This window comes from Zerene cesonia, chromosome 3 (genome assembly GCF_012273895.1).
Source record: "Zerene cesonia ecotype Mississippi chromosome 3, Zerene_cesonia_1.1, whole genome shotgun sequence".
Classification (NCBI taxonomy): domain Eukaryota; kingdom Metazoa; phylum Arthropoda; class Insecta; order Lepidoptera; family Pieridae; genus Zerene; species Zerene cesonia.
This window is the reverse complement of record NC_052104.1, coordinates 7,041,368-7,054,115: the sequence shown is the minus strand read 5'-3', so window position 1 is coordinate 7,054,115 and position 12,748 is coordinate 7,041,368. Positions and strand designations below refer to the sequence as shown.

At 35.5% G+C, this 12,748-nt stretch overlaps 2 protein-coding genes across 5 annotated transcripts in view; one reads left to right on the top strand and one right to left on the bottom strand.

The window, feature by feature from the left end:
- Positions 1–961, bottom strand: part of LOC119838350 (tyrosine-protein kinase Fer) — a 37,926-nt gene extending 36,965 nt beyond the window's left edge. Inside the window, 1 exon segment of the mRNA XM_038364272.1 lies at positions 462–961. Within this exon segment, the coding sequence (XP_038220200.1) occupies positions 462–657 (196 nt within the window). The 5' untranslated portion in view covers positions 658–961.
- Positions 962–3,277: 2,316 nt separating this feature from the next.
- LOC119838333 (eukaryotic translation initiation factor 4B) lies at positions 3,278–12,225 on the top strand. 4 transcript variants are annotated; one of them, XM_038364260.1, is made up of 14 exons: positions 3,278–3,359; positions 3,821–3,931; positions 4,938–5,128; positions 5,691–5,798; positions 6,160–6,251; positions 6,716–6,852; positions 8,222–8,321; positions 8,891–8,980; positions 9,159–9,229; positions 9,343–9,484; positions 10,183–10,267; positions 10,475–10,514; positions 10,703–11,040; positions 11,305–12,225. In XM_038364260.1, exons 1-14 carry the CDS (start codon positions 3,347–3,349, stop codon positions 11,365–11,367), a joined length of 1,581 nt encoding a protein of 526 aa, XP_038220188.1. In that variant the 5' UTR covers positions 3,278–3,346; the 3' UTR covers positions 11,368–12,225. The 4 variants fall into 4 exon arrangements, with proteins under 4 accessions (XP_038220188.1, XP_038220180.1, XP_038220171.1 ...); XM_038364252.1 differs by having other exon boundaries at positions 10,700–11,040; XM_038364243.1 differs by having other exon boundaries at positions 8,222–8,333.
- The last annotated feature ends 523 nt before the right edge of the window (positions 12,226–12,748 follow it).

The following is a 12,748-nucleotide window of genomic DNA, read 5'->3' as shown; positions in this document are numbered from 1 at the left end:
TGCTTTTTTGGTCATCATTCATAAATCATAACAATGACGTAAGAACTTTCTTACTTTCATGTTTGTGACAAACGTTTCTGCAAATTAGGAGGTACCCCCTACAGGTCATTACATTGTAGTAATATGTAAGTTTTGTCATTTTATATCGACACTGCTAATTAGATTTTAGTAGAAGTTTCATTACGAAACTCTAACGTATAATTATTAATTTGAATATAAGTACCTTCCTAATTGAATTTTCTACCCTACAAAAAGAAAATGTTATTATAACTTAAAAAAACTTTTTTTCGTATATAACTGCGACATGATTGGAAGATTTTCAGGATCTGGATCATATAGATTTTAAAGGAATCTTAGCTCGTCGCTAACGATAAAGCAAGATTTCAAATAGACAGCTTTGATAATAATAATATGCAGTTTAATAAGATTTCACTCATTTCAAATTGATCTTTGGTGTTTACCGTTGAGTTCCTCGCATTTATCCATCTTTTGTCCTTGTGCGGCAGCGGCGGAGAGCGCAAGAGCATACTCCCTATCGCTCTTCATCTTTGCTTGCAAGCTACGTTTCATTGTCTCCATGAGACGCAGCTCAGCGTCTTGCCGAGCCAGCAGCGCCTCGTGGGCCGCCCTACCTGCTCCACTCGACGTATAACCCATTGTAAACAAACTTTACACTAGTGCATTCACTTTACAATTTACATCGCAACGTAAACACAACAAACACTGTTCACATCACTATTACCGTTATCACTGCACTAAGTTTAATATTATATTGAAAAATATGTAAATGTATAATATGTGTTAATAGAGTTACAATATTTTATTTTGAGTTTATGCACGACCGTTATGTAAATAAGAAAAGAATTAAGAAACAATAAACGTAGGTATAGCTCGTGAGGCGGGCGGAACGACGTCCGTTCCGCGTAGGCGCGCGACGAGAATGCCATCTATTGCGATATCGGTTCACGTCTTGAGAATTGATTCGAGTTGTTGGTCTGCCAACCGCCACTGATAGTCACGTATTGATGTTGCTAAAGTCTGCATAAATAACCACTCGTATACTGGTACAACAATTACTAAAGTACCATAGTATAAAATATAATTGGGAAAGTAACTCTGTCTGTCTCTTCTTCATGCATAAACCATTGACCCGATTTGGATAAAATAAGGTACAGAGATAGTTTGAGACCCGAGGATATCGATCGATTAAAGGAATATTTGTAATATTTCTGATCCCAGAAATCTATATATTTTTTTTCTCTTTGTTACGCAGGCGAAGCCGCGGGCAGAAAACTGGAAATTAATAAATTTGAATGGTCGATTTCTTTTATTTTATATTTTTCTTTACATCTAATGACTGATATTTTATTACATGAGTTTACGAGTAACTGTACTCGAATTAGCTAGGTACTTTTCATGTTGTTTAAATATAAAATTGCCTTTTCTGGGATACTGTAAGTCTATGCTAATAAATCGATTTCAGTTAAAGTTAGTCTAGTACCACTATATAAGTGTATAATCTATGGTCTGGACTATAATAGCTTCTTAATATACAAACAAAAGCAGGTATTTAAAAATAGTTTACTAATACTACTTATTTGCAATCCCATCTAGTTTCAGAAAATAAGTACTAGTCCCTACCGCTATGAATAATGTACACAAATGACAGAAGAATAAAAATATTATGACTTCATATTATTACTTTTTAAGTTGGTTAACTATTTTTTTTTCACGAAATAGTTTAGTTTTTTTTATTATCTTTTGCTTTTCACAGGTACTCTGTAAGTATTTTTTGTACGAAACCAATATTTTAATGATCTGTATTAAGTAAGCCGAACATAAAGTAGCTATAAACCGTTGAGGAGTTCCCTTAACTGTCCTTCGTTTTCATCACTGAACTCATAATGACCTTCTGTATATATGTAAGAAATTCCTTCGCCAGTTTTTCGGCTCAATCATCAGATCAGAAATTAACAAACTCAGTAGTTGTCCCAATGATTTTTGAAAGTTCCGCTCAGATACAATAATCGGATCCTGGTTTCCTTTTCATATATTTCAACGGTTGTCCATCTTTCTAGTAGTCATGTCTAAACCTTCTCCAATAATGGAAGTTATGAGTAAATTAGAGCTAACCAATTCAAAAATTAATCATCTTATAATGGATTCGCGAAAGCATTGGTGTTAAGAAAGTCTTTTTGAATTCTGCGATAACAGAAACTTCGTATTATGATTGAAAAGTCAAATAAGCATATGTATTCAGCTGAATACAGAATTTATAAGATCGATTACACCTTCGTAAATGTGTTTCTAATTAGGTTTCTAAATAATTGACTCAGTCAAAAACTCTCCCGGCTTCTTAATTTAGAATACCAAATCTTTAGGCTTTAGTTATCTCGTCGTCGGAGTCGTTCAAGACGTGTCTCGGCCGCCTCCGAGTCCGAGTGGGTTCGGGTTGCGGATGCTATGCGATGGCCTGTGTCACCAATGGATTGGGAGTTTTTTTATGCTTCATGAAAGTAACGCATCTAAATCTTTATCTAAATTAAAAAATACAAAAGTTTTCTTTTTATAAAATAAAACGATCATAAAGAGGATTTTTTGTATGTTTGTAACGTATATATAGCTTAAAATTATATTTTATATTTAATTAATATAAAGCTTAATAGCTTTGGCGCGATAACGCTATTTTTGAAGAATTTTTGAAATCTGTCCAATGACAGATTTCAAATATTCTTTCACGGTAGAAAGCTGCAATTTCACTAACAGAGGCTATATATGTACAACCGGGGCCGTGGCGTTTGGACGTTGTATATAATATTATTGCATATTGCCCATTGAATAACATATAAATATCACAAACCAGTATGAAATCATGGCTATAAACATCCCATATATTTAATATTACAATTTGACATTGATAAATAAATGCCGTGTCACAGGTTGTGTGCTTGATACTTGATAAAATAAGTAGATATTGAATAATATAAATAACAGACATATGAAACGGTGTGAATAGAATATTTTTTAAATTTTATTGCCTTGGGTGAATAAAAAATACGGGTGAATAGACACAAAAACCAAGATACTTTTATACCATAAGTATAAGAATATTCAGTCTTAAATTAAAAATTCTGTTGGTTACAACAAAAGATACAAAGAACAAAGAGATAGATCTGCTTACCCAACGATTTGCTTTTCTTGTATTTCAAATGAAATTTGTTTAAAAAATAATTTCAAATTTATTACTTATGGTAACAATACTTACAATATTTTGTAAAACTGGCAATAGAAGTTTGACTGCAGACAGATAATTAATCAATGGCAACACTGGCCCCAGCCTTGTAATATGGCCGCTACAGGTTAGTACTATTAATTTTGTCACAAGAAAAACCTTGGTTTTTTAATGAACTTTTTGAGTATTTTACGCTTTTATTGCATGATTTTTGTTGTCAAGTATTTTGTTAATGTAAACAAATAAATTTCATAGGTAAGAAAAATAGATTACCTTGCTAACGTGTCATCTATTCACCTCTGCAGACGTTTGGATTTACCGCGTGGCCACATTTTTTAACTTTTCGTTCTATGTACTTTTTATTAATTTACCTGAACCCCTCTGTTTAACTCAGGTTTTGCCATAAAACGTTATTAAAACTGTAAAAATGCCGTAAGCCTGCTGTCCTCACCTTAACCACTAATAACCGCTTCCAAAATCGGAGTAGGTCGTTCACTTGAGAATGCGTCATCATTTAAGCACTTTGGTTACAGTTTCGAGTAGTATTTGTATAGTAGATAATCAAAACAATATGCCTATTTCTTACAGGCAAGAAGACCAAAAAGCCAAAATGGGTCAAAGCCAACATCACAGACATTATTGCCGAGCCCACTACAATTGCTACATCAAACAGCTGGGCCGATCCAGCCGATGAAGAACGTAAGTGCCAAGATTGTAATTTTAACTATAATTTTCTTTTCATCTATTGTAACCCTATGATGATACAGGGGCAATGGCAAGCCAATGTTAATCTCGTACTTGGGGTGCACAATCAGAGTGTTAGTCACTCTCTACACCCCGGGAAGGTCTGAGAAAAGGTCATTTGTGTTTCCTTTACTTTCTAGCCGGATGCTTCCATTATATGGAAGGTGGGGAGACCAGAAATCACAGTGTAATGCCAAGCTTATGATGCTCAGCAAGTTAGCTGTAGTGGAGGTGTGGGCATTATATCTGTTGGAATTTCCCACGACTTGCAATTTGAGCATAATCTACGAGATGACTACAAGGTCATAACTCAATTCAGACTAGTCTTTCATTGGCCTGCTCCCCAATATACTGAGGGTTTTAGCCAGCAAGAATATTCTTGCTTTATTGTTGTACATTTATACGTTATACATATAATCTTATATTTAGTTAATGATTATTATTGTTTTATCATAATGCAATAATTGCATGAGATTTAAATGATTAACAAAATATGTTGTTTATGATGAAATTTTTCATAACCTTTCACTATCACTTGAACATGAACATAGAAGGAATTAACTATGTGTTACAAAGGTCTCTTATATAATAATCGTCATACATCTAAGCTGCAATGGCTTCTTTATTGGTTATATGTTATCTTTATTCTCTATTTTCTCCTGTATGTAACCTCAAAATGTCAAAATTTTCCTGATATTTCTGATCTTAGTGTAATGGTGGTTTTTTATATATTATAGGTATTTCTTGCATCTAATGATGTTACTTTGAAAGTTATATTTTAGTTTTATTTAATTTAATTTTTGCGGTCACATCGCTTATTATTTTTTTATTGCTGCTATTTGGATCTCTCAATATGTTAGACAATGTTTTAAAACATTCTAACATCATCCAGACGTGTTGGTCTACAACTGCATATGACCCTCAGAACAATCTCTCTTAATACTCTTACATTATTATCTAGCAAGCTATGGCCACTCCGGGTCCCGCACCCGCACGCAGGTGGTGCTACCGTCAGCTTCCCGCGCCGCCCGCGGAGGGCTCGCGGTCGACGATGAGAGCATCCCAAAGCGTCCACCTTACATCGCTCATATATCAAATCTGCCATATGATGTCGATGATAGCGCCATTTCTGACCTGTTTGCTGGACTTAAGGTAAATAATGTTTGGTTAGCTGGATTACACATCAATTTTATTATTGCTAATTTCCTTAAATTGTAAAAAAAATATTAAATAGCAGAACATTAGTATAATATAAATATATAAATATGTTGCAATTACAAAACCTAATGGTATGGTAATATGGTATTAAATTAAAACATACCCTTGGCTTCAACTAATGAAAAACAGGTTTCATCTTAAATTATGAAGACTTATAGTGGAAGGTTGAAACTTTAATCTTATACATTTGATTTTCTTCTTACTTGATTGTTATAACAGGATCCTTTTACTAAAATTATGTTATATTTATTACTAATATTATTCCTCTGTCTGTCCGTCTGTCTATTTGTCACCAGACTTCATCTCTTGAATTTGATAGTCAATATATATCGAATAATAAAAAAAGAGATTAAGCAATAGTTAGTGTAGCAGTGAATTGAGTATGTGACCAGTTTTTTTCACTTGCTCTTTAGTTTATTTGTTAGGAATTTTTAGACTCAAACTGCAAATCCAACTTGTACTTGACTGAATTATGATATCTTTTTTGTTGTTTCAGATTTCTAACCTGAGACTGCCAAGAGAGGGAGACCGATTAAAAGGTTTTGGTTATGTAGATTTTGAAGACAGGGAGAGTCTTGTCAATGCCATGAACATATCTGACCTTGTAAGTTTAATTCACTATGCACTATAACTTTTCTTTGAAATATTTTAAGAATTCTTTATTAAACTTAAGTTATATTTGTTTCTACTTTATCCTTAAAAGTTTAACAAATTTCACATGAATAAACTAGTTTTATCTATGAAACAACCATTAATAAGTTTTAATTGTTATTGTTATTTATTATTTATTCTTTTAATTTTAAGAATACGTAACACTAGGAATGTGCACTTCAAACATTCAAGTTAAAGTTTTATTAAAGAACACAACTTCTATGAAAACGAACAATAAGGTTTTTGAGACAAAATATCTTCTCAGCAAAAGTCTAACAAAAGAAACCTGTAAATAAATATTGTTTATTTAACAGACAATAGGAGGCAGAAGGATAAGAATAGAAGTTTACACAAAGGAAAATGATCGCCGCGGCATGGGCAGGAGCGGCCGCTCCGATCGCGACAGGTAAATTGGTTTTGTTTGTTTGCATGTTTGAATTATTGTTGAAGAATGTGAACATTCAAATCTTCACGAAAGTGCTATTAAGAAAGTACTATCTAACTGAAAAAGTTTGTTGAGTATGTGATATTTACAAAAATTTTAATAGTAATTAGTTATAGAAAAGTAAATTGCAACTGATGTTACACCTTGGTAATTTATTAGCGATCTTTGCATTATGTTCTAGCTGTTTTACTTGACAACTGTTAAACTTAAAAAATGTTTTCTCTTTAATACATTCAAAGAATCTTGTTAACTGACAAGCATGTCCGGAGGTCCCGTTTCCCTCTCCTCACCTTTCCCTGTCAATTCCTTCTTTCCAGTTGTCAATCCTTTCCCCTTAAATGCTACCACCAGCTCAGTTGCTCCCTGTAATATAAAGAAGCAATAGGTTCTGATATCAAAGTTTAATTTCTCAATTATCGTTACAGAGACTATGATCCGGAACGCACGATGGGCGACTGGCGGTCGGGGCCACGCGCCGTGCCGGAGCCGTCGCGGGCGCGCCCGCCTGACCGTGATAACCGTGACCGTGACCGCGACCGTGAACGTGACCGTGAGAGGGACTGTGAGTACACTATTCATACATGCTGTAAGATTTTTTCGTATAGGCTGATGAAAAATATTGACTATTTACACAACATATCATAGTATATTCAAGTAGATATTAAATAACACAAAGTACCTAAATGTTTAAAAAAGTCATTAATATTAAATAATGTCTTAAAACACATAGGATGTTGTATAAGTTTATTATAATGTGCATTATATAATTTTAAAATATTATAGTGAATCTATTGTGTTTGAGTAAATATGCAGTCCTATTTCATATTTATATGTACTATTACTGAATTTAATTATTTTCAAACTAGCTGTTTAGTTCAGGTCTCCATGTAACAAAAAGTTGTTAAGACAACAAAAATTGCATTAGATCAAGACTAAACTAACTAAAATGGCTACTTTCAAACGAAAAATCCATTGTTCAGACGGAAAATATAGTATTTCAATACTTTAAGTGATACTTATTAGTATTGAAGACCTATTATTCAAAACGATGTCACAATGATGTAAATAGTGAGTGTGGTTATGAATGAGCTGTAATGTCACACTTGGGACACACATACAGAGTGCAATTATCAAACATAAAACTATATTTGTATGAAAAAAACATGCTCTTTGCATTTTTTTGTTGATAATTCATGGTTACTCGCTATGTCTCGGGAAGGTCTGAGTAAAGGTCATGGTGCATTGTGGTCACTGTTGAAACTCTCTAGAAGGGAGCGTTGTTCACAACAATGGCAGGGAAACCAGAAAAACCAATTGTATAGCTAGTCGAGGTTAGATGTGGCTATATAGATTGTTGGAAGTTCCCTGTGACCAGCCGTTTTAGTTCAATCTGTGACACGGGGTATCCGTAACTCGATTCAGACTAGTCTACAACTCATTCAATCCACATTCACTCTCTGAGTGACCTATAAATACTAGTTGTGGAACATGGAAAATTTATAGCTTATTAGCATATGTATAATGTTGTGTGATGAATAAATTCATGTACTTATAAAAGCTTTAAATATTTTAGATTTTTGTTAATGATAAAAGCTTATACTGTTAATCCTTTAAGATTCTCATATTTAGCATTGGCAGATTGATTTCCGTGACGTTAAATTTTTTTTTTTCGTTGAATTATAGAATGTGCTGTTATAAGTAATGTTTATAATTTAAATGGAACTAAAAGGAAATTTTTATTCAAATATATTACAAACATTTTATAATTATAATTAGACGATTACTAATTTCCGCTCATATTAAAAATGATAACTGAACTCTCTTTCCATGTTCCATCATTGTAATCTATTCGCAAACACGCGTCCAGAAAAATACAAATTACCTATAAATTTTTATACCTAATACACGTGTGTCTCTCCACCGCACGGCAGCGAGTGTGGACAACAAGCCGGGCGCGTGGCGCGACGCCGAGCGGCCCGCGGAGCCGCCGCGCACGCCCTACGGCGGCCGGGACTCGTACGGCAGGGACCGGTATGCGGATAGGTAATTATAACTAACTAGCTGCGCCCCGCGGTTTCACCTGCGCTAGTCTGTATCCAGTAGGAAGTAGTTCCCTGTGCTATTCCAGTTGTCCAACTATCTACGTACCAAATTTCATTGCAATCGGTTCCGTAGTTTTTGCGTGAAAGAGTAACAAACATACACTGGTTGTCGCATATACATTCTCACAAAATTTCGCATTTATAATATTCTTAGGATTATGCTGCGCGATATAAATAATTATAAAATTAATTTCATTAACTTGCTCTTCTTGCTTTGACTACTTTAGTCTAGGTAATACAATAATTTTAATAAATAAATCTAATTGCACAATAAACTACAAATTAGGTCATTCTGATTTTATTTGTAGCTAGATTATTTCTATTTGTGCTAGATTAAATGGTTAACAAGACACCGTGTTACATTTATTATTTGTAATTCGGTCGCTCTATACCAACATTTTTTTATTGCTATCATAAAAACTAAAAGTATCCTGAAATAAGAACTTGTATTATATATGATAAGAATTTTTTAACAATGTTGCAATATTTGTTATTCAGAGAGCAGCGAGGTTACGGACGCGATGGTGAAAGGAGCGGTTACGGCGGCCGAGACGGATTCCGGACCGCTGAAAGAGAAGGCGGCTTTAGGTAAATACTTACTTGCATTATGTAGCTTTGTAATCATATATTTTGTAACAATAAATATTTAATTTTTTAATCATTAATATAATATATTGAATAAAATCTATGTAGAACTTTTGAGACTATAATACTGTGTATTTTTTTAATTCTCTGTATAATACCAATCAGATAACAATTGTTACAGCCGTGACAGCAGAGGGTTCGGAAGTAGAGGATTCGGAGATCGGGATCGAGACAGAGATCCGCCTAAAGAAGGTAATTGAATATTTTGAATTTAATTGAAATATGTAGACTTATAAAATATCATAAAAAATCCGCATCTATTGAAAATTCGCGAATGATGAAATAAATGAACACGATAATTGCAGCGGAGAAGCCCCGCGAGCGGCCGAAGCTGAACCTGCTGCCGCGCACCGTGCCGCGCGAGCCCGAGCCCGCCGCCGACGAGCGCGCGCCCAAGGCCGCGCCCGCCGTCTTCGGCGGCGCCAAGCCCGTCGACACCGCCGCCAAGTGAGCGCCGCGCCACACCCGGCCCCTCGACACACCGCACACCCCACACCCCACACCGCACACCCCACACCGCACACCCCACACCGCACGACCCGACACGAGCTGAGCGTGACATGTTCACACGCAGCATTTGAACGTCACCGGACGTACTAACCTCACCCATCACACGCCATCGATACTGCCAGATATCCTATGCTCACTAATAGTGTTGTGTACACTGATGCTGTCATACGCGCTGTGTTCACTCACCACCTACCACACTATACATCACTGACAATGTTAAATGACCAAGCAAACATTTGTGTTTTAATAATGCCAAAATATTTAATAACTTATCGAGATGTATTTAGAAAGGCCTCTTTTATTAATTATTTATTCGTATATTTTTCATGCGTGTTTACATACACAGTGATGTTGTTGCACAATAATCAATGATTGTGGTTACTTTAATTGCGATCATTGTTTTATATAATTAATTGTGCTAGAACAAAAGTGGGTCTATTAGACACCGTGCTGCGTTCGTACGCAATTCGGTCGCAATACACCGACATTGCAATACTTACAAATGTTAAATATATACATACATTACACATTTAAGTTGGGTTTCATATAAAATATAAACATTTTGGTATCGCAATAACAATGTACAAAATATTTGTTTTTACAAATAGAGTTGATAAATAATGTTCTTTGTCTAGGGAACGTGAAATAGAAGAACGCCTTAGGAAACAGGAAGAAGAATCACGTCGAGCTGCTGATGAGAAGTCGCGCTGGGGACGAAAGGTAAAAATATTATCAATGCTGCACTCCTATATTATAAATGCAATATACAACATTTTTAAGGGGTACATTACAGGTAAAACGGGAATGCAATGAAAGCAGCAGTTGTTTATAAATGTTTAGAAATAGAATGAATGTGGGCATAACATATTTTTTTTATATATAAATTTAGTATTGTAATAACTCATCAATCACTTTTTTTCTTCACAGAATGATCACTCTGGAGACCGTCGCTCTGCACCTAGACGTGGTGAGTAATAAATAAAATTATTAGTTACATATTCTGTACGCAGTCATAATATGTTAGGCAAACAAATGATAGGGTAACTTTCATTTTTAGATTTTTTTATTTGTCACTATACTATGTTACGTCATATGATGATCCCTAATTCTGTTACTTCTTTTTATTTTATGTCTAATAATACCATCCGTTAGCAGACGAACGTCCGCGCGACACGCGTAGCTACAACCGCGAGCGCCGCGACTACTCAAAGGACGATAAGGATTCGCGCGACTATTCGAGGGACTCGCGCGACAAGCGCGACTACTCGCGTGATAAGGAGTACAGGGACGAGCGGGACGGACGCGAGCACAGCGGCGACCGTGCGCCCAGCCGCGACCGCTCGCCGGAGCGGCCGGAGCGCGACTGCGGCCGGGAGAGTGGCGGCGAGGGCGAGGGGGAGGGGGAGAGGAACGGCCGCCCGTCCCGCTCGCGCGACCGACGCGACAGCGCCGACGACAAGCCGCTGCCCAAGCTGAAGGAACAGGAGAAACCGGTGTGTAGCCTGCTCTCTCTCTCTCTCAATGTAGCCTGTTGTGCTCATAATTCAGACAGATATGTACTATCAAACAGACTTTGTTTAAAGCCTTTCTAAGTCATCATGTAGGTAATCACCGGCTCAGAAAACAGTTTCCGGTTCAGTTCAGTTTCCGAATTAAAAGTACAACAAAAAAACTTGTCACTCTCAGTCTCATTGCGAACATATTCAAGTTACTTGTTTTTATTCTAAGTTTTCTTACTTTATTCTCATTTGTTACAGAACTTCATAGCATCAAACAAATTTAGCTTCTTAGAAGACGCGGACGACGGCGGCTCAGATTAAGTTCGTCGGTCTGTGTGTCTCATGTGACTCAGTGCTCAGTGTAAATTCACGAGTGACGCCGTATGCGGCGCTATACAAGCGTTAGCATACGGTTTACGTGTATATTAGGGTTTGCTACATGCACATTATGCCTCGAGGTCAGCCCCAGCCTTTATTGTATGCGCAAACTGTGTTTATAATCCCGAAAATCCTTGGGACATTTGAGATCATTTCTGTAAAATTTGTTTACAAATGTAATAACATAATGAAACATTCTAATTCTCGTTATTCCAGTATTGTATAAGAGCAAATAGTCGGCGATGAAATATATGAAGACAGTTTGTGGAGGGGTACAGTAGAGGCTGGGGCGATGACCGCGAAATTATTGATGTAAATTTTCTATGGGTTTGTTACATTTATAATGCTGTGTAAACGGTTACCTAGTTTAACTGTGTGGAGCAAAAAATGCTGATTCCTAATTGATGAACTGATTGTCTTCACGGGTGCTCCCTCTCCTCTCTGTGTATAATTGTAAACTGATATTATCCAAGAACATTGTTAAAGTGTTACTCTTTCGTAATTTTGCTGCAATGATGCAACGCTACCAATAGGGAATCTTATTTTTTCTTTATTTTAGATTTGTCTATACTATATTTAGTCGATTTAGATTATTATTAGAATGTTAATTGTATTATTTATCTTTACACTCGAAATTTGTTGAAATCAATGCTGTTGTTTTGGCTCAATTTCATTTGCCATACTGATGCATTCTGTGTTTGCATTCGCATTCACCAACAAATCGAAAACCACCATATTATTATGTTAAGGCTGGTCACAAGATTTTTCGTACTGATCCTATGGTGTCTGAAGAAATATTATTATTTGTAATATCAACAGAATTTGGTACATAATGTCTATTTGTGAATTATAAATAAATTACTCTTTTTACAGCATTTTTATTGTTTCATTTATAAAAAAAGTGTGTAAGATTTATAATGAATTTTTTTTATAAATTTAAAATTAATTTTGAGCGAATATAATTAGCGATAGGTTTCCACTTTCCTATAAAAAATGGTTGTCGGTATCTGTGATTACTAGGTAGTTTATATTAATATATATTTTTTTTATTGGCAACCGTGGATTTCACAAATACGAAACAACACATTATAAACTCTTTTACACCTGGCAACCCTAATGTTGCAGTTGCCAGAGAGCTGGTATTTTTTCTTCTATTCTATTTTATGATAGAATAAAACACAAAAAAATCATTTAGTTTTTCAAAATTTTTAATGGTTATTTTTTTTTCATCATCATCATCAGCCCATATATGTTCCCACTGCTGGGACACAAGCCTCCTATGAGGGTTCAGGCCATAATCCACCACGCTGGCCAATTTTTTTTA